The sequence below is a fragment of the Frieseomelitta varia genome, unplaced genomic scaffold, assembly GCF_011392965.1.
Source record: "Frieseomelitta varia isolate USP_RPSP 00005682 unplaced genomic scaffold, Fvar_1.2 scaffold_591, whole genome shotgun sequence".
NCBI lineage: Eukaryota > Metazoa > Arthropoda > Insecta > Hymenoptera > Apidae > Frieseomelitta > Frieseomelitta varia.
The window spans coordinates 505,762-526,259 of NW_025110358.1; the positions used below are offsets into that span (position 1 = coordinate 505,762).

A 20,498-nucleotide genomic window follows, 5' to 3' on the forward strand; every position below is an offset into this window, starting at 1 on the left:
ACTAAGTACGAAATATTTTTTATCTACCTTATCAAGCTTTTAATTCAATTTATAGTCCAAAATAATTCACGATTATTTCTCAGGAATAATTATATTGATCCTAAGCCAAATTAGCAGTTTTATTCCAAATTTGTTGTGTACAAGTAGATGTTAATTATTACATACATATTATTATATTTTGTATTCTTTTTTTTTTTTAAAAAAAAAAAAAAAAAAACGTTATATGTTTCTATTGTTATATAAATTGATAGAAAATTTTTATACTATTGCTATTTTTATACTATTTATTATAAATGATAGAAAACATTATTACAAATAATAACATAAATTCAGGAACAAAATATAATGAAAAATATATAAAATGAAAGAATTTATGAGAGAATTTTGTGGGGGTGCAGGGTTTTGAATTTTATCAATGACATTTACTTTTTTTATTATAAAATATATTGAATCAATAAATTATAATATATTTTATTAAAATGATATTCTAGTTCATTAACTCCATGAATTGCGATAATAATTTCTTCTTCGTTTCTAAACTTGTTTATCCCATTTTACGCGAAACCGGTTTGCTATTGAAAAGTAATGAAAGTTATTATCCTCACAAATGTGGAATATTAACTCTTCATATCACATGCGAGATATCATGTATGCTGATGTAATCAGTTTTTAAATGAAAAATCACTTATACTATTATAAGCAATTCAAATTTATATTCATAAAAAGAATAATAAATGAAAACATTTGAAAGTATAATCCACCATGCATAATTTAACATAATTTAAACATCTAACATCTTTTTTACAATTTTTACAGTATTATCGGTTTGCTTATCAACTACGAAAATATCGTAGATTGCAATTGTTAAAATTTATACCAAGATTGCAATTGTTAAAATTTATACCAAGATTGCAATTGTTAAAATTTATACCAAGATTGCAATTGTTAAAATTATTTTATCACAATATTTTTCCATTAACGTGTCAACAACATTTAAACGTAATGAAATATTAAAATACATCGTATTAATAATGCATGTACTGTCATGTATAATTGATTTTTAAAGCTATAACTCATCAGAATCTTTAAAAGAAATAAATGACTACGAGTTTGTAACTCTTGTGAAAAAGTTTGTAAAGTTGCTAGTTTATAATTGTGCAAGAAAACCCGGTTTATAGGAATCTTTTTTTGTTTACTGGTCAGATGCGACATCACTCTTAGTGATGTCGCACTTACGTATCTTCAGCCCTGCGTGCACGCGTACGTGTGCACGAAATACCTGTAGAGCGCACTATATTTATAGCTAGAGATAAATATACATTTTGGCATCGGTCCAGATCATATACGTGCGGGTCTGAGGCGAGTTAGGGCCTAACCCCCGTAATAGCAGCACCGTATCAGCGGTATTAGTGACGTCTGTCGACGTCTGTGATCGTTGCAAGTACTTATTTAGAGAGAAAGAGAGAGAGATAGAGGGGAAGAAGAAAGAAGGAAAAAAAAAAAATAAGTGTGCAAGTGAAGAACAATCGAAACATGTAAAACGTACCGCGAAATTTAAGAGACACTTTGAACAAGTGCATTCGTTACGCCTAGTGATAAGATTAGACGTCGAGATTACTTCACGTATTATGCGCTGCTGCTGGCCGATTTCGTTCGTCTAGAGAACTAGAAGGGATTTCCCTTATGTCGTATCCTCGAAATGGAAGGTGCGCTCGTGAACAGAGGGCTCGAGTATTCTTAACGACGCCTGCGACAAATTTAATCGCACCCGCTGGCTGTATTTGGGTGAACGTCGATCAAGTAAGTACGCGATCGATATGGAATTGCGTAAGATCGAGCCAAGTTCGAAAAAAAAAATGTTCGTTTTCACGTGTGCTCGATCGTCACCGTCGGAGAGGCGAAATTTTTTTACCAATTATGACTCAGAATGGCTGGATATGCCTTTACACATTTGCGAGGAAAAAACAATCGTTTCTTGCGCGTTAAAACGCAGTTGGCGAGTTCCAACGTGGAACTTAAAAGCGACACGTTTCTGGGAGAAAGTTAGGTCGTTGGGGTCAGAAACGTTGTAGTCTGACGTTATAATGCAACGATTATATTACGAAGATTTAGTCAAATTAATTTTTTATGAATTCAAATTCACTGGAATTCACATTCAAATCGAAGGAAATTTATACGCGATTATTATCAATAATCGAATTATTTTAAATCAGTGATTTTGAAAAAATTTGTTTATGATCTAAAGATCAGTTAGATACGTGATAAAGAAAAGATACGCTCGTAATATATTTTCATTTCAGTTGAACAAGTTGAAGCTTGTTTTTCATTATGTTATCTGTTTTGATAACTTTTTCATTGTTTATTAAACACATTCGTCTAGAAAATAGAAGTACTTGAAAGACTCAGAAAATGAAATATTTCTGATAGTTTCTTGTTTCTCTATAACGATGAATTTCTTCTTTCGAACCTTCTTCGAATGGCTTCTACGAAATACTACTTAACATCTCGTTGCAAAAAGAATATTATGCAAATCTTATCCTCTTTCTGCTTGAGTCGTGTATTTAATTAGAAATGTAAACTCTATTGAAGTATATAGTAAATAATTTTCTCAGAATTTTCTTTACATCACGTATGTACCTACATTCTGTAAGTGTGCGCTCACCTCGCGATTTTTTTTTTTTTTTTTTTATTTTTGAAACACATTGAAATACACGTATAATTGATGAACGAAGAAAAGAACTAGTTTCTAGTTTTTTTCTCAACAAACTTCAGATTCTGATAATCTGAAAATATTGCCATCGATGGATAACGATTTAGAGTCACATCGATACACAGGCATGTATCTGTTCCCATCAAGGTTTCCGAAACACACAGTTATAACTATCTATAAAGCCGTGTTCCGAGCTGAATTTCATTTATACTTTGCCAAGTATTTCACGATCCGTCGAAAGCCAAGCCTCGCCTCGCCTCGCCCCGAGTCGAGTCTCGTCTTCTCCGCTTGCGAAACATCTCAATTCCTTTATTATAAGGTTTCAGCCTTATTAATTCAAGGTTTCATTTTTTAGGTAAACTCTACTCCCGTCAGTATCGATTGTCCATTGAACAAGCTGTTTACACGTTAGAATCTTGAAACACACGCCGGGACGTATCTTGCGACCCATGTGACGCTCGCATACGAGATATGCCTCTGCCGGAAATCATTTTTGATTACCAATTTTCTCTAGTTTTCGCTCGTTTACGGTGGTATGATGCATTTTATCAGGATGCACGCGTCGTGTTATTTTGTCGTTCTGAGCCGCTGTCTCATACTTACATTAACTATGATCGTCATTTTGTGTGAATGGAAAACAAATTCTTCTTACACATTTTTTTACGTATATATATATATATATATATATATATATATATATATATATATATGTGTCATACGTTATGCTGAAACTAATAATTTGTATCTATTTATAAGAAGCATGCTATCAAAGTTCAGATCCATCGGTTGTTTCGTACGTAATTTATAATGAACTGCTGTGATTGATGGTGATGCACTTTGGAAACTTTTTATTTTAAACTTTTATTTCGCGCGTACGAATATTGTGTTATACAGCGGAGAGCAGAAATGGACGCACAAGTGAAATTTTAACACGCTCGTACTCGCATACACTCACTAAACACACACTGAACATATATATATATATATATGCATGAGATGCAAATCTAATTGTGCAACTTCCTCCAAATATGCAGTATACTTGTTCAAATGCCGACGCCGTGGTACACTTTTCATTCAAAGTTGATTAAATCGGCCAAGGAAAATCATACCTTAAGTTTTATGATGGAAGAAAGGAAGATTTCAAACTTGAAAAAAACAATAGATCAAATTTTGTTCGAAATATTCCTTTGTCAGACAACATTAGAGTCCATTGGAAAATTGTGGTATAGCATATACGTTGTACGTGCAATCTTATAATAATAATCTTATCAAACTTTGGATCCTAGTTTCAAGAGTTAACAAACTTCAAGATTTAACAAAACTTTAAAGACAGATTTACAATGATTGCAAAGAGCATTTACATATAATTACACATTTTTAAACAAACTTTTGCATTTAATTTTTATAGTCTATGATACTGCTAAATGATATAACTAATGATATTTGGTACCAATTAATTCATAAATAATAACAAATCTGATGGACACTTTTTGCAATCGTTGCGCCAAATTTCAAAAATCAACACCTATTGGTTAAATACCAAATTGGTGTTGATTTTTGAAATTAAATCAAGGTTAAATAAGGTTAAACACCTTAAAAAAAATTTCAAAATGTCAAATTAAAAAAGATTCGAATCGTTTCTAACGCCATAATACTACTAACTATGACGTCCTTCCTGGATGAACGGAAGTAGTTTTGTTTCATCGAACGACCATTTTTTACGAGCATGCACCTATCATAAGTGAAGACCTTGCAACATATGAACTGACCACCGTTGCCAAACGTCAATTTAATTCACATGTTGCACGTGATACGCGCAATACTTAACGTATTCAGCGAAGTATGACACGCGAAAGCATCCGCAATATTTATACGTGTATAACAGGAAACTGCTGCATTTAACGACACGTTCGAAAGAGGATGTGTTCCATTACGTTTGCATATATCTTATTTTCATGCGTAGAATGCACCACATGTATTCCTCGAAGAAAGGAGATCCTCTCTGTCCCCTTGGTTTCCATCCGCAAGTGCGATGGCCGACCCGTTGCAAAAGATGCTTCAGGTATTATTTTTATTATATTGTGTAGAAACAGATAGAGATAAGAGCATAAACTAATAAAAAGAGTAACAAGGAGGAATAATAGTAAAACTAAAGGGGGAAAAAAAAAACGTGTTTAGAGATTACAAGGAACACGGAGGGAAGAAAGATAGTTTGAGGGATATCGCATCATCGTCTCCAAGTTTATCGTACGACCAATCTTCAGGCCGGTAAGTAAGCGAGTTTTTATGCATTCATGATAAACGTATGCAAAACTGCGAATAACTTATGCAAAGAAAATATTCACGTTTTTATTTTTGCAAAGGAAATATACTAAGACAAATCGCATTAAATATGTATAAATTTTTTTAACTACGTTATTGCATTTTACACGTGAAACTACAGGATATATTTATACATGTTTATTGTAATTAAAATAAATAGAGACAATTTAAGTCTTCTCGAGCAAATTGATACAATAAATAAACTATTAAATAATGTTAAATTAATAATTGCAAACTTTTTTTCTCGATGATAAATATTCAGTCACGTGTAAGATTCGCAAGGATATTTATGTATGTAAAGTATTATTATACTTTCACGTATAAATTACTTTTATTATCGTAATTTCATCTAACGTCGTGATCATTTGCTTCGGACTTGCTACAATTATGTTTCAAAACTATAAGTACCCTATACGCATCTTCGAGAAAGTGGTGCATTATATTGTATTATAATAATAATAATAATATGTGATGTAACGTAATAATAATTAGAAGAAAAAGAAATAATATAAATAATAATAAGATAATTAAATATCTAATTAAATAATTTGAAGGTAATTGCCTGTCGAGGGATTTGAAAACGAATAGATATTATTTGCAACACCGACAACATTTATTATATTTTATTGTCGAAAATTTCGAAGATATATATTGTATGTTATATATTAAAAAATATTGAGTATCTATGTACAGTACATATATATATATTAAAGATACTTCTACAATGTGACATCTTGTAAGAGAAATATGTCAAATTGACACAAGAAACAAATGAAATTACATAACATTATAAAATATATACACATACGTATATGTAATGTACAGAGTGCAATGTATAAAAAGGAAAGAAATGAAACGAAAAGCAATCGTGATCATTGAAATTACTCACCGTAATCATGATTGAACATTTTCGGAATTCGAAGGATACAAAGGTCACTGTCTAACTTTGAGCTTCGAGTTCATTCTGCATTTGTTAACCTAGAATCACAAATTAGTCATATCTTAAACAACCGCGATATAAGCGAGTCATTAACAATCAAAATACGTTCAAGTCGGTTTATCTCTTACGTTGTGCAATTCCTTTTTCTAAATATTATTTTGAGATTTCAATTATATTATTACAGACTATATTATTTTAGATTTCAATTATATTATTATAAATTATATTATTTTAGATTTCAATTTTAGATCTCTAGGAGACAAATCTTTTTAATTAAATAAAAGACAAATTCTTTTCGTTTTCTAACATTTTTCGCATTTCGTGCAATGCACTAATGGAAACGTTGTTGTCCATCTGTAACAACAATTGAATCCACCAGTGAATGAGTACGCAGTAGAATTCGAGCCGTGGCCAGTATAAAATTTAACTATATTATATCACATGGTATTATTTTAAAATTGTAGAGCTTCGATAACCAAACCAAAGAATCCTCAGACACACTAGTATCTTTTATCAGAAGTCGAGAAATTAACGTCTCGTGCCAAAGGAAACTCAATTTAACAGGGAAAGATTCGAAACTACAGTGACTGACTAACTTTTGATGACAGAATTTAAAAAAATTGAGCTGCGAGCTATCCCGAGAGAATCCGAGAACCTATGACTTATAATCCTTTATATTAATTAATATATACAAAATATATAATCCTTTGTATTCCAATGTATTACTAAAGTCGAAGGATAACTTTTTAAAACAGTTCCCAATTTATAGATCTGCCGAAAATGGGAAGCGTGGTTGGTCCTCGGCAACGAACTTGGCAAAGGATGATTTTAGAGGAAGTTCCGAGTCGTCGTACGCGGCGACTGGTTGGACTTCGCTCATGGATCTCTCCGCTATCGACAACGAAGAAGAGAGATTGGAAGGTAAGGTGCATTACGAAAAGAAAGAATGTCACTTTCCATTATGATCGTCGATAAGCGTATTTTTCCTTTGTTGTCGAATTCATTCCTTTACTCGCAGATAGGAGGCCAACGAAGTTACAGATCAAAGAAGTCATTGATAACAGCAACGAGAGCGCTTCGGAGAATGATGTCGAGTTTATAATCCAGGTAAAAAGAAAAAAAGAAAAGAAAAACGAAACCAAAGATCGTCGTGAGAGATATGAGAATTTTAACTGTTGCTTGTCGCAATGTTGTAACTCCTATTTTATAACTGAGATATTTGTTAATATATGTATACATGAATTTACTTGAATGTCTATGTTTAAGCATTTGCATTAGCTTGAAATTACCGTTCCATGTTATATTGGTTATTTACTACGTGTATGTCATCGATTTGCTAGATAGATAGGTGACACGTCTGAAATATTTTATACTTTTAACACATCTGTAGTGTATATAAATGAAATATTTCTAAAGTTACGTTTCAACAATATACGTAATATATCCTAACGATATGTATACATATCCTAAAAAGTCAGAGAAGATTGATTGAATTACGAAAGGAAGAAATTTCCCATTGAAATGATATTTTTTTCAATTTGAAACCTTTGAAAAATTTGCTTCTGTTAATCATGCAATTGATCTCCAGCAAACTGATGATGTACAAGCAATAAATTCTAGATTCTTTCCACAAGAATAATTTTTAATTGTATTCGAATTGTTTGGAATTATTCATCACACCACATTCAATATTTCTGACAGCAAACTCGAACTTTGCCTCGGTAAATTTAATAACTATCTCATACATGTTCATATCCAGTGTTATTATAATTATGAATGTATTTGCCTGTAAATGCCCGAAGATAAAAAAAAGAAGTACGTATATTTGTGTCTGGTTGTACATTGCTTTTTCTATCCAGGTGAAGAAGTCGAAGGTCGGCTGTTCGAAAAGCAGCGAAAAGAATGGGGAACGGCGAATAAAAAGCGAGGAATGGACGGAAAAAGTAATCAGACCACAGCATTCTTCATTCTGTCTCCAATCTTTTCTCCCCATCGACCCGTTCGTTCCCGTGTGAATCTTACTAATTGTTTCAACTTGTAGGCACGCTTGTAGCAATGATAATCCTAGTGCTCTAGATAACTGCATAATTATCAACAGAACAATTAATCAAGAATTAATGGAATCCATTGAAAGACTAACGATATAATTCTTTTTCACCTTGTTAGACCGAGGTCGAGCAGTTAAGGCTACAAGTGAGAGAATTACAAGCACGATGCGAGAGAGTGGAGAAGGAGAAGAGCGAGATCTTAATGAGGCGGTTGTCAACCATGGAAACCATATCGAGCAAGGCTTCGCCGAATGAAATACAAAAGCTACAGAAGAAAAACGAAGGTATCAGGCTCTAAAGACACGAGTGACAAACATGAAAATTTCCAAAGAGATTCGAGGAATGTCAAGAAAATTTCGCAGAGCTTCAGTAGTTTTGGGAAAGTACCAATTCCTGATCGACGTGAAAATTTTGAGGGGGCAAAAATATATACAACGCAATCGCAATCTTCTTTTATTGAGCAATGCAAAAGAATACTAAATCGAAGCTAAAATTGTTAAAAAATATTCAAAATTTCACGTCGATCGAGAACTAGCGCTTTTCGGGGTATATTTTTCTTTTTTCATAAACAGTAGATTATCACTATTCGAATTGATGGATAATCAAATTAGTTGAAAAATAATGGCGTCGATTATATTCAGCGCTCGTGCAAGAAAAGAACAGTTTATTGACCAAGATCAGAGAGTTGGAGAAAGAAGTGAACTCAAAAATAATCAGAGGAGAACGAGATCGGGAAAAGGACGAGCTACGCTCGAAATTGAAGGCGGCGGAGAACTTGTGCGAGAACTTGATGGATGAGAACGAAGACATGAAGAAAGAAATCCGACAACTGGAGGAGGAGATATACGAACTGCAAGATACTTTTAGGTAAGGCTAAATTAGGTTCCCTAATTTTCAATATATGTATACTTTTTCTTACGTGCATGTTTTCAACTTGTGGCTATCTTTTCAGTTCGTATAATAATTCTCTTTTTATCATATTTTAAGCCTGAGGAACGTATTTTTATGACATGTCGCCTTCGAGGAAAGAATTCCGCAAGCTTTGAAGAGAAATTTTCAAGTAAAAAAAATTCGATTTAACACCCTGTAATTTCACATGTACCGCAGTTCAATTCGTAACTTGAAAGTTGAAAAAGAAAATATCAAATTGCGAAACGTAATTAATATTTGAAACGTAAAATGATACTGCCCGTCACGGAAAATTTTTTCTTACGGCGAAAATAATCATTTCTGATTAATTTGATTTGATAGATTCGGTTCACCTTTAATTTTCGATAAATTCAATTTTGAAACATTGCAAACATCGCAAATCTTTGCTCTTTGAACTCGGTTGAAAAATATCCGGAACGTGATTGTCATAAAATCGAGATTTTAACGATTACCTAAAAATGCTTGACTAAGTATTGTACATTTCCAAGCTCAGAGCTGAAAATTTATTCTGCTTTTCAGAATTTAATTTTTCAAAAATTAAAGCCTGGACTTCGAATTCGTAATTAGGGGGCAAAAATCTATTGGAAATCTATTATAGAAAAGAGTTGATATTTGCCGGACAGTGTAACCGTCACAGAAAACTCCAACGGAAAGGAAAAACTCCAACGCATTTTACTAACTGATTTGTTTGAACTCAAATTAATTAACCAACCAGTTTTGAAGTTGATTGATCACAAACAGCGAACCACAACTCGCTCCCCTGTGATTTATTTTTATCTGTGTTTATCAATAACATATATGTCTGTTTTTGTATTAATAAACGCGAAACATTGATACGATTGAACGTCAGATATTTCCGTGCAATATTATCGTTATCTCATTAGAAAGAAAGAAAAAAGGAAAAGAAACAGAGAAGAGGCACGAAATCGTGTTCAGATACGAATGCGTCTTGAAGGGGCTCGAAAACAGTGGATTTCCACTTACTGCGACGGGAACCAGAAGCAGCTAGAACAAAGAAACTGTAGAAATCCAACTCTTATAAATAATATCTCAAAAAAGATGAGTCATCAACAAGATAAAACGTCGAATGAAATGCTCAGAGAAGTAAATCGAATTTTTTTCACACTCAGGAGAGATACTTAAGCAAAACATATAGAAAAAAAAAGAAGAAGAAAAAACGAAAGGAAGAAATTAATTAAAATTGTCGCCTCTGCCACGTAGTGTCTACGAAGAGGGAAAAAATGTTTAGCAAAATGAGCTGTCTGAATTGTTGCAGGACGTCGATCTGGATGGAAGATTCCAACACGTGAACACGTATATGTCGTTTGCCGAAAGCTGGATCGAACGTGGACATTTCATTGCTTGGCAAAACAAAGTCGCCATTGTCCAAAAATTTATTTCTTCTCTCCTTCTATTCCTTGCGATCGAAGGGAGATTTTTCAAACGCAAGTCGCAAGTATTCAATCTTAAATCAGAGGAACGACATAAAGCGTAAAAACGAAATGGCGTGTTTAATTATTATAGAGAGCAGTATGTGGAATGTTATACTGTCGTCGAACCCTTTCGATCTCTCGATATTTATCGCGTGAACGCTTCCTCCTGCTTTCGCCCGTCCTGAATGGCATTTCGGCTTCCGTTTGATTAAATGTGTACGTGACCAATTAACTCAGGTAATTATGACATTACGACCGAATCTCGTGGAACTGGATAATCTATGAAAGAGCGCAAAAAGTTATGTAAATTGTAACATCACTGAATAAATAATTAAATATTCTTTGAAATAATCAATCAATTAAAATTGATAAACTTCCTTACAACTGAATCAACTTTATCCAGTTCCAATGTACCACAATCTTCAGATAGAAATTTCATCGCAGAGAGAGAGACTTTAAAAGAACGTTTCCTGTTTGTTAAGGGATGAGCAAGCGGACGAGCACGTTCGTTTGCGAAAAAGTTTGGAACAGTCGAATAAGAATTGTCGAATCCTGTCGTTTAAGCTGCGGAAAGTCGAGCGGAAGGTGGAGGAGCTAGAAACTGAGAAGACTAATTTGGAGAAAAAATATGACGAGGCAAGTTCCCTTGTAAAACTCGAAGCAAAGGTAATGGGAATAACAGGTGTATTTTGTTTCAGACGAAGAAGGTCGAGGAAACGTTGCAAAAGATTAAAGGGGAGTTTCAAAACAGGCCTCTGAAAAAGGCAACTGAATTTACGACTAAAGTACAGTTGAAAAAGATGGTGGAGGAGATGGAAAAAGAAATAGGTTCGTCATATGGTATCACTTCTTTGTTATTGAAATTTTACGAAGATATTAAGTATTAATTCACGTAATATTATATTAAATTATTATTGTACTAGTACTATGTACTATTATACTATTATAGTACTAATACTATATTAAAAGCTAGTAGTACTATATTAAACTATAGTACTACTGTATTACTACTACTGTATATACTATATTAAAGTACTACTGTATGTTATAGTACTAACTACTGTATATACTATATTAAACTGTACAGTATATACTATTATACAGTATATATACTATATACTACTATACAGTAGTACTAATACTATATTAAAAGCTTCAGCATCTATGTAATAATGTAGAACATAAATAAATGGAGAAAGATTTTTGATTACAAAATTGCAAAATTAAATAAACAGAATGCATTCTTTAGGAGATATGATGATTGTCTTCACGAATATCTCTGACGGGAAAGATGTAAACATCCAGGATATGAAACTCAAGGACAACCACGCGAAATACGACAAACTTTCAAAGGAGCACGAATTACTTAAGGAGAAGCTCGATTCTGTTATGAAAGAATTATCGGATGAGAAAGAGAAAAAGAAATCGAATGTTAAGATAGAAGAAAAAAGTACAGACTTGCAGAACAGTGAGCATTTTATATTTTTTTTTTTTTTTTCAACAAGCTTTTACGCGATAGGCAAGTCATAATAGATCTATTCCGATATGAAATGCTTCAGTGAAAAAGAAACTGGAGGAGGTAGTGACATTGAGAGAAAACGAAAGGAAAGCATGGGATCAGGAGAAAACAGCACTGCTTGAGGAGAAAGACAAGTTGAAGTCGAAGCTCCTCTCTCTATCCGCGGAGAAACTCAAAGTGTACAATGAGACTGTACAACTGAAGAAGGATCTGGGTAACGAAATTGTTATAAAAAAAAAAAACTTTTCTTTCAATTCGAAAGATAGTGAATTTTTTTCTTTACAGACAATAATTAATTTCTTAATTGATCTTTTCCCTTTCTATTTTGTTTCTACTACGTAGAAACAGCAAAGACGTTGGAAAACGATGGTGTAAAGTTGGAGAAAACGATAAGCGATTTGAAGAAAGAATTGCTTCAGGAACGAGATAAGTCCAAGAAGCTGCAGGATGACTTGTCAGCGTATACGGAACGAGAATCAAAAATGAAACAATCAATGACATCGGTAGCTATCCTTTTGCATTTAAGACACGATTAAGACACCATTGATACAAACGTTGACGTAATGCAGGTTGAACAAACAAAGACTAAGCTTGACAGTGAATTAAAACGCTTGAAGAAGGAATTGGAGAATACAAAAACGTCCAATTCCACGAAAATAAATGACCTGACCTCGGAGGTCGCGGAATTGAAGAAAGAAAGGGAAAAATTATTGTCACAGATCGATCAGGAAAAAGAATCGAAGGAGAGTGAACTTGCAACCCTAAAAAAGAAGATTAGCACGTTGGAGAAAACAGGAATGAATACAAAACGCATGAATGAAATGAGACACACGTACAATGAAAAGATTTTAAGTAAGTTGCACTTTACTATGGTAGTGTGAAAAATGTCAGGGAAGCTTACGTAAAATAACAGTGTCTTACATTTCAGATTTGGAAAACGAACTGAAGAAAGGGCAGATAGAGTACGACAATTTAAACGAGAAGTTCAAGGAATTGACAAATTTAAGAAAGCAATATGAATCGGATAACGAAATTCTCAATAGGTAATACTGGTGTGCTTCATTACAATGAAACAGTGTAGTTTAAATATTTTTAAATACTTTAAATGAAACAGTGTAGTTTAAATATGTTTAAATACTTTAAATTAGTTTTACATCATGCCTATTTGTAGTAAATTGCGAGAACAAAGTACAGAACTGATGGGTATTCGCAAAGAATTGGAATCAATGCGACAGTCAACGAAACTAAAAGAAAGCGAATGGCGATCGGAAAAGTCAGCTCTAGAAGTGAGCATCGATTAAATATTATATTCAAAAATTTATTCTGAACAGTATTCAAGTGTTCTTTAATCAGTCAATCATAAAAAAAAATAAATTATCAATTCCAGAATCGTCTGCGGGAGAGCGAAATGCCAAACAAAATTTTGATAACAGATTTGAACAATGACATAAACAATCTGAAAAAAGAAAACAATACGTTAGTAACACGATTGGAAGATTTAAGAAAAGCGGTGAGAAAATTAAATTATACATATATTTCAAGGCGTAATTGTGTGACGAGCAAACTGCGAATTTTTATGTAATTTTATAGAAATACAAAAATGCAGAAAATGCACGCAACATGCGATGATATATGGTATATAAAAAATAGAGTTGCTTGGTAGAACGTTTGACAGGATTATATTTCTTTAATTGCGTTTATAAAAATTCGAAATTACACGAATTAGTATTTATTAATCTGGTAACAAGTATTATTTTAAAATACGTACTTTGCAGAATGACGACCTTTCTGACAAATTGAAAGATTACGAAGCAGTGTCAAAGATTCATCAAGTTCTGACGCCAGACACCACGGCTCTGGAGTCAGAGATACGAAAATTGAAGAACGCCCTTGAGAACATGGAAAAAGCGAAGAAAGCTGATTTAGCTCAATGCAAAATGCGTTACGAGCATAGAATTGCTGCTATCAACGATGAAATTCAAGCCATTCAAAATCAATTGTCCAGGTACAAACGCGAGCGCGACACGTACAAACATATGTTAGAAGGTGCACAGAAAACTATCGCAGAGTTAAAGTCTGCTAAAGGCAGACAGTCGAATGCATCTTCTGGGAAGTCTGACGAGGTTCGTTATTTTTTATCTTATTCCATTCATTCCTCTAAAACTGTTTTCATCCTAATATGATAGTAATTTTTACATTCTATGTAAAATATTCATTTATTTCTTTTTTTTTTTTTTTTGTAGGAAGAGGAAGTGTCTGGCGCGAGTAAATTGGTTCTAGAAAGGCAAATCAACAGCTTGGAAGACGAGCTTTCTGAAACAAGACTAGAAACATCTAGATTGAAAGCCGAGTTGGTGTCTGAAAAGTCGGCGAGTCACGTTAAAGTATCTGAATTGCAATCGCGAATTAACGAGGTATCTTGTCCAACCAGTTTGTTGGCATAATTCGAAATATAATAGATTTGCTCGCTGTTTATTTTTATCTTGCATGGCGTAGCTCGAAGAAGAGAAAGTGCTCACTAGTGGCAGAACAAAAATCCCAGGACTGAAAGTTCGTATGGAGTTAGCGTGGCAAAAAGAGAGGGAAGAGCATCAGAGGCTACTGCAGGAGACTGCTACGCTGGCGAGGGATTTGCGACAAACTTTATTTGAAGTACATGTTAAATTAAAATTAGTATCGTTAGCGTAAGGGAGACTAAAACAAGCATCGTTTTTGTAGCTTGAAAGAGAACGTTCCAAGGAACGACTGGAAAATAAGAGACGACAAGACCAATTGAAAAAGGTGTACGACGAAGAGAAGGAAGAGAGCAAGAAAAAATTGTTGGAGGTAAAGATATGAAATATAAAACTTCGAATTTTCATTCTCTCTCTCTCTCTCTCTCTCTCAGTTTGAAAATCATTTTTACAGTTACAATGCGATTTGCTTGAATTAAGGGACGCTCATGCGAAATTAAGGACTAGCAACGAGAAAATGAGACGCGAAAAGGAACGTCACGAGAAGGAGAGGGAAGAACTCAAAGATGTGATTTTAAAGAAATACAAACAGGAGCAGATCGAAATGCGAAATCTCAATGTACTGATGCAACAAGTTAATGACTTAATGAAACTGTTCCCCGAGTTGAACGGGATAGCAGAAAATGGCACTGCAAATACTTACACACCGACTCCACCGAGACGATTAAAAGTATATTAAATTACAAAATCACTAAAAAAAAAAAAAAAAAAAAAGGAAATTAAATAAACTAAATCAATGTGACAAATTATTTTTATAATATAGGGGCCAAAATCGAGAGAATCGTCGCCATTGTCGGATTCGAGAAGCGACATAAGGGGTATGATTAATGTTATTAAATAGTTTAATTGAAATCAGATGGCAATGTGAAATTTATTGGTAGGTTCAAATTCTCAACTTGGTGAAAGAACAGAAAAGTTAGAATACACTGTTAAAAAGTTAATGGACGTGGCGAAAGAGTTGAAAGAATCGAAGAAAGCAGCGGACGAAATAAACACAACACGATTGAAAAAACTTGGCAAGAGGTATTTATTCGTTTTATTCAATTAAAGAACCTAATATTAAAGAACTCAATTTTATAGATCAACATCTGTGGAAAGTGATCCGGGTAAAGGTATAACAACATCTCGTTCGAAACCACGTTTAAAAAGAAAGAGTCTATCTTTGGAACAGACATCAGCACGAAATGAAGAAGTACGTCATTATTGTGAAACTATTAAGCTTTTGACAATAAGTATAATAGAAAAAATACTATTATTTATTTATTCATAATTGTGCAGTCACGCATTTGGGGCACTGATAGCAACATGTCCAGTTTGCAATCATTAGAAAGTTCGGATGCTGAAGGACGAGCTCTAAGTTTGCAGAGAGATTCCAGTGTTGACAGGTAATTTGATGATCACTTTCACATAATAATAATAATAATAATAATTTTGAGTTACCAAATAATAAAGTTATTGACAATAACTTTGTTCGATAGCAATATACAGTAGAACATCTGAATATTAAAGTTGCACGAGTTGAACATTCAATGACCGAAAAAAAATAAGATTAATTGTAATTGAATTTCTAGTCGCCTCTCTACTGGTTCTACTAAGAGCGAGATGTTGGAGCGAGAAAAGAAGCACAGTAAAGGTATAATAAAAAAGATAACGACCAAATTGACTAAATCAGCTAGCATGGATGACCCAAATATTTCCATGGACCTTTCTCTTCAGGTATATAAATAACGGCATCATATGTTTAAAAGGATCCATTATATCAGTCGGTTTAAAATTATTTTCTTTATTGTTGTCACAGACATCGGGATCGGAGACAAGTATCAATGAAAAGACTGAAAAGAAAAATCTGAAGAAAAAGTTGACAGATATGTTCAAAAGAAGTTCAAGAAGCAACAGGTACGTTTTTATTTAAAACGAAAAGATTGAAAAAGACCCATATAATCAATGGTTGGTGAAATTGTACAAAAAAACTTTCGAATTTGAAAACACTTTGAAAAAAAGTATCATTTTTAAAACGTTGAAAAGAATGATAAATTAAATAAATATACGTATACATATATACATTCGTATATGAATTACAAGAGTAAAATTAAAAAATTTCCAAAAATCGAAATGATGTTTTTCTTACACTTTCAGCGTAGAGAAGAAGATAAATTCCACGAGTCAAAGTAGGCCGGCATCGAGAAACTCCACAACCTCGAACAAATAATTCAATCACAAATTCTAAAGAGAATATAGCATTACCGACACTATAATATCGTTAAATTGTACAACGATAAAAAAAATTCTAAGCATTAAATAATGTAAAAATAAAAACATATAAGGATATATATTCTTGTATATATCGAACTATCTCAATATCGGATTTGCACAAGCATTTTCAAATATTTCATTGAACATATACAAGGCACCGTACGATGATGCAAATAAAATGGAACGTATAATAAATACTTCATTTTCTTGTTACTCCAATCTCTTATATTACGAAGCACGCTTTTCTTTTTTTGATTTCCGCTTGTGTTTCGAACTTTTATGTTCTTTGTGTTTGTGCTTCTTCTTCTCCTTTTTTGACTTCTTCACTTTTTCCCGTTCCACCCATACACCACACATTTCAGAGTCCACTTTAGGTTTCGGTACTACGACACTTTTAAATACAGGCTTTAACATTTGAGAACTAGACGGTTCTGCGGTTTTACTTTCAGTTTTTAATAATCTCGAAGGAAGAACAGGCCCGTACATATTCGATAACAATTGAGTCTCCGAAAGATTTGAATTAGAATTATCTTGTTGGGATTCAGTTTCTAATTCAGAATTTACTGTGTTCACAACATCTTTCTCTTTGCTCGTTGTCTCATCCAATTGCACGTTACTTTTTGTATTGTTAACTAAACTATCCAGATCCACTTTTGCAAAAATTCCCCGTGGTGGAGAGGTGTTTCTATTTACATTTACCTCACTTGGGACTTTACCGATCAAAACCGATTTTACGGCCTCGCTGTCTAAGCTTTCGTTTGACTCTGAATCGGATTCTTCGCTACTGCTTAAGAAAATTGATTTAAAAAGATCTTTTTTTTCTTCTGATTTACTTTTTGACGTAGAGGTTTTCATTGTGGAACTGATATTTTTTTGACTTTCCTGTTGATTCATAGTTTCTGTATCTGTTGTTCTATTTGAATCTGTTTTTAAGGATGTTTCTGAAACTTCCTTTCCGAAAACTTTCTCGTAAGAGACTTCGAAATTTCTCATCTTCTCTGATACAAGTTCGATAGTTTCATGATTGTGGGAAAATATATCATCACTCGTCTCTTTAACATTTGAATCCGTATTGTCAATAATGTGTTTTTCTGTATTATCAAGCATATTTTTGTCAGTATTTTCACTAACATTTGATGACGTACTAACATCATTTATTTCCTTCGACGCTCGCAAAAATTTCACGGAATTATTAAAATCGAGAGAATCGAAGATCGAAAACTTTGCCGATCTTTTTTGCATCTCTGGCTGAGCACAACCAACCTTTGGTTCTGGAATATTAAACCTTTTACAAACTATGCTGGCTGGCTTCCATTCCACATGTTCTCGAGTTAATTTCCCAAACATTTTCATCTTTACAGCCTGTTTAATTTCATCTTCTTGACTAGACTGTGCAAAAACGTCCGATCTACTGGGATCAGAAGCACTTGTAAATTTATTCGCAACATACTCATTCGTCGGTTGTTCAAACAGTTTGATTGCTTGCTCAAATTCAATTCGTTCATGTTCTCTATCCCATTCTGTCATAGACAATGGCTGTATACTTTCGAGCTTATTTTTCTCTCCCTCTTTTACAAAGACTAAATATTGCTCAAATCGTCTTTGTTTACCAGAGTCAGAAAAATATGGTTTCACAACGTTATCTTGACGCAATTTATTTTGTTTATCAGAGGTCGTCGAAGAATCCTTGAATTCTTCTAATTTTTTTAAATTTCCATCAGAATCTTTACTGGAACCAACGGTGCCTCCTTTAACAAAACTTTGGGCAGTTAGTTTTTCCATCCATGATACAGCTGCTTTGGTACGTTGATTTTCTTCTTTCTGTCTTTCTTCCGTTTGCTGTTTCCCATGTAAATTTAACGTTTTCGAGATGATATTAGAAGCCACAGATGGTACCAAATTCGGATGCGTTTCAAATGGTTTTTTTGTATTATATGTATCTTCCAAAATTTTGGCTCTATCCGCAGCTGTGAGATCTTTGCGTTTTCCATTCTCCGTTCTACGAGGAACATTTTCGATTGGTGGGTAAAATCTACTTTTTCTAATTGTATGCACAGGCACGAAATTCTTGGGCAATTCCGGAGGTGGGAAGACTTTTTTCAATTCTAATTTATTTTTTGCCAGCACGAAACCTTCTAAACAGTTGTTTAAATTTCTCGAGCTACTATCCTCAGACCACCTTGTTTTGGTTTTTCGTTCAGGCCCTAAGGAAAAGTCATAACGCGACATGTCTTCTTTCTCATATATATCTTCATCATCAGCTTCAAACGCTCCAACACCAAATGCTTGCCCATGTATCGATAATTTTTTGTTTTTATCCCGAATACTAAATGCCGGAGTTTCAAATAAATTTACATGACCAGACAATATAGTTCTTCTGTCTAAACCACAATATCCTATGCCAAAATAATTATCTTTTGGATTGCATCTATGAAAAAAACAATTAGAGATAACATATCTTTGCATATCAAAATTATATACACAACATTTTCAATTTACCTAAATGGTTCATAGTCATCAGGTGCAAATGTAACATTCTCATAGTCATCCTCTGAATCCTCAGAGCTATTTTCCAAGTTTAGCTTCCTAGATCCTTGCTGCATATCTTTCATTCTTTCGTTTTTTTTTTTAATTTTAGCCTTCTGTTTTTTTGTAAGTCTTGATCCTACACCTTGACCTGGTCTCCATCCCATTTTCTTTAATAATATAATACCAACTGTTTCTCTATTATATTAAACATTTATTATTAACACCGATCTAAAGTTAAAATTATTCGATTTCAATTTTTATAAATACATACTTCACAGGTTTCAAAAGCTCCTTTAAAACTGGAGTACCAGGAATAGGATTGTTGTTATCACGAGTAATTCTTTCACGTTTCGTACCTCTTTGACCAGAATTTACATAATTTTCACTAGCCCGAATGCCAGTTGGTGCAATTCCAAACTCACTTGTATCCTCTTCGTCCATAAAATCTTCCGGACGCTGAGTGATACTTTCTGCTTTACTACTTCTTGATGATTTAAATTGTTGCGGTCTCCAGCCATCTCTTGTACCAACAGTATTAAAATATCCAGCGGAGAAACCACCTGTAAATGCACCATGAAATCTTCGCCTACCTTGTGCATCATACGCATATTGATCTTCAATTGTCATTGGTTTTTTCCTTGGTACATTATCTGTAAAATGTACAAATAAAAATGTATCATTTTTACAATTATATCTTCAAATATTTTTCTTTATTTACCTTCATCTATTGGTTCAAGAGGAACTCCAAAAGTAACATAATTTTCATCTTCGGAGTCGCTCATTTTTTTAAATGTCTAACAGTCAGTGTTTAACATTTAACAATAGAAGAAAAATGATTCTTCGTTTATACGTGTAATTTACTTAACTATCACGAGCGACACATTTGAGGTTAGATAACACCTAACAATAACAAAACTATTCTTCCCTTTTATTCTCAATGAACTTGATGTCCTACTTTAGAAGAATGCATTTGAAACAAACTACATTTGTAATAAAATAAAATGTATGTTGTTAAACCAACCAACAATTGTTCTCTGTTCAACTCTGTTCATCGAGTCAAATCGAAGGAAATAAATACTATTGATCACGTGGTATTCTAGTTACTAACAATCTATAGCCTTTATGAATAATTCGTATCATTGTTAAAAAAATATGATATATTTATTTAATTTGACTCAGATACTCTTAAAAAATAAAAGATTTAAAAACTTCGCTTTCTGTATTATGATTCCACGATCACGAATTTTGACTGTATTTTGTCAACAGATTTTTATTTACACGGTGTAATTATACTTTTCCTG

The 20,498-nt window shown here is 33.3% G+C and overlaps 2 protein-coding genes across 9 annotated transcripts; one reads left to right on the top strand and one right to left on the bottom strand.

The window, feature by feature from the left end:
- The first annotated feature begins 969 nt into the window (after positions 1–969).
- Positions 970–16,873, top strand: LOC122534386 (myosin-10). Of its 5 annotated transcripts, XM_043664956.1 has the most exons (30): positions 970–1,800; positions 3,066–3,243; positions 4,674–4,772; positions 4,889–4,978; positions 6,742–6,893; positions 6,991–7,079; positions 7,832–7,915; positions 8,139–8,304; positions 8,662–8,887; positions 10,866–11,019; positions 11,082–11,211; positions 11,633–11,851; positions 11,943–12,116; positions 12,245–12,405; positions 12,472–12,754; positions 12,816–12,945; positions 13,074–13,188; positions 13,290–13,412; positions 13,678–14,025; positions 14,146–14,316; positions 14,399–14,554; positions 14,621–14,728; positions 14,810–15,085; positions 15,179–15,233; positions 15,297–15,438; positions 15,496–15,607; positions 15,694–15,800; positions 15,987–16,131; positions 16,214–16,311; positions 16,552–16,873. In XM_043664956.1, the coding sequence occupies exons 3-30, from the start codon at positions 4,675–4,677 to the stop codon at positions 16,622–16,624; spliced, it is 4,185 nt and encodes a 1,394-aa protein (XP_043520891.1). In that variant the 5' UTR covers positions 970–1,800; positions 3,066–3,243; position 4,674; the 3' UTR covers positions 16,625–16,873. The 5 variants fall into 5 exon arrangements, with proteins under 5 accessions (XP_043520891.1, XP_043520892.1, XP_043520890.1 ...); XM_043664957.1 differs by lacking the exon at positions 3,066–3,243; XM_043664955.1 differs by lacking the exons at positions 970–1,800; positions 3,066–3,243 and having other exon boundaries at positions 4,666–4,772.
- LOC122534389 (G patch domain-containing protein 1 homolog) lies at positions 5,261–20,345 on the bottom strand. 4 transcript variants are annotated; one of them, XR_006307875.1, is made up of 6 exons: positions 19,916–20,345; positions 19,469–19,847; positions 19,168–19,392; positions 16,883–19,096; positions 5,922–6,010; positions 5,261–5,411 (listed from the first exon to the last, which is right to left on the bottom strand). XR_006307875.1 is itself a non-coding variant. In XM_043664975.1 (5 exons), exons 1-4 carry the CDS (start codon positions 19,977–19,979, stop codon positions 16,897–16,899), a joined length of 2,868 nt encoding a protein of 955 aa, XP_043520910.1. In that variant the 5' UTR covers positions 19,980–20,345; the 3' UTR covers positions 5,725–6,010; positions 16,883–16,896. The 4 variants fall into 4 exon arrangements, 3 of the variants coding, with proteins under 3 accessions (XP_043520910.1, XP_043520909.1, XP_043520912.1); XM_043664975.1 differs by lacking the exon at positions 5,261–5,411 and having other exon boundaries at positions 5,725–6,010; XM_043664974.1 differs by lacking the exons at positions 5,261–5,411; positions 5,922–6,010 and having other exon boundaries at positions 16,857–19,096.
- Positions 20,346–20,498: the final 153 nt, after the last annotated feature.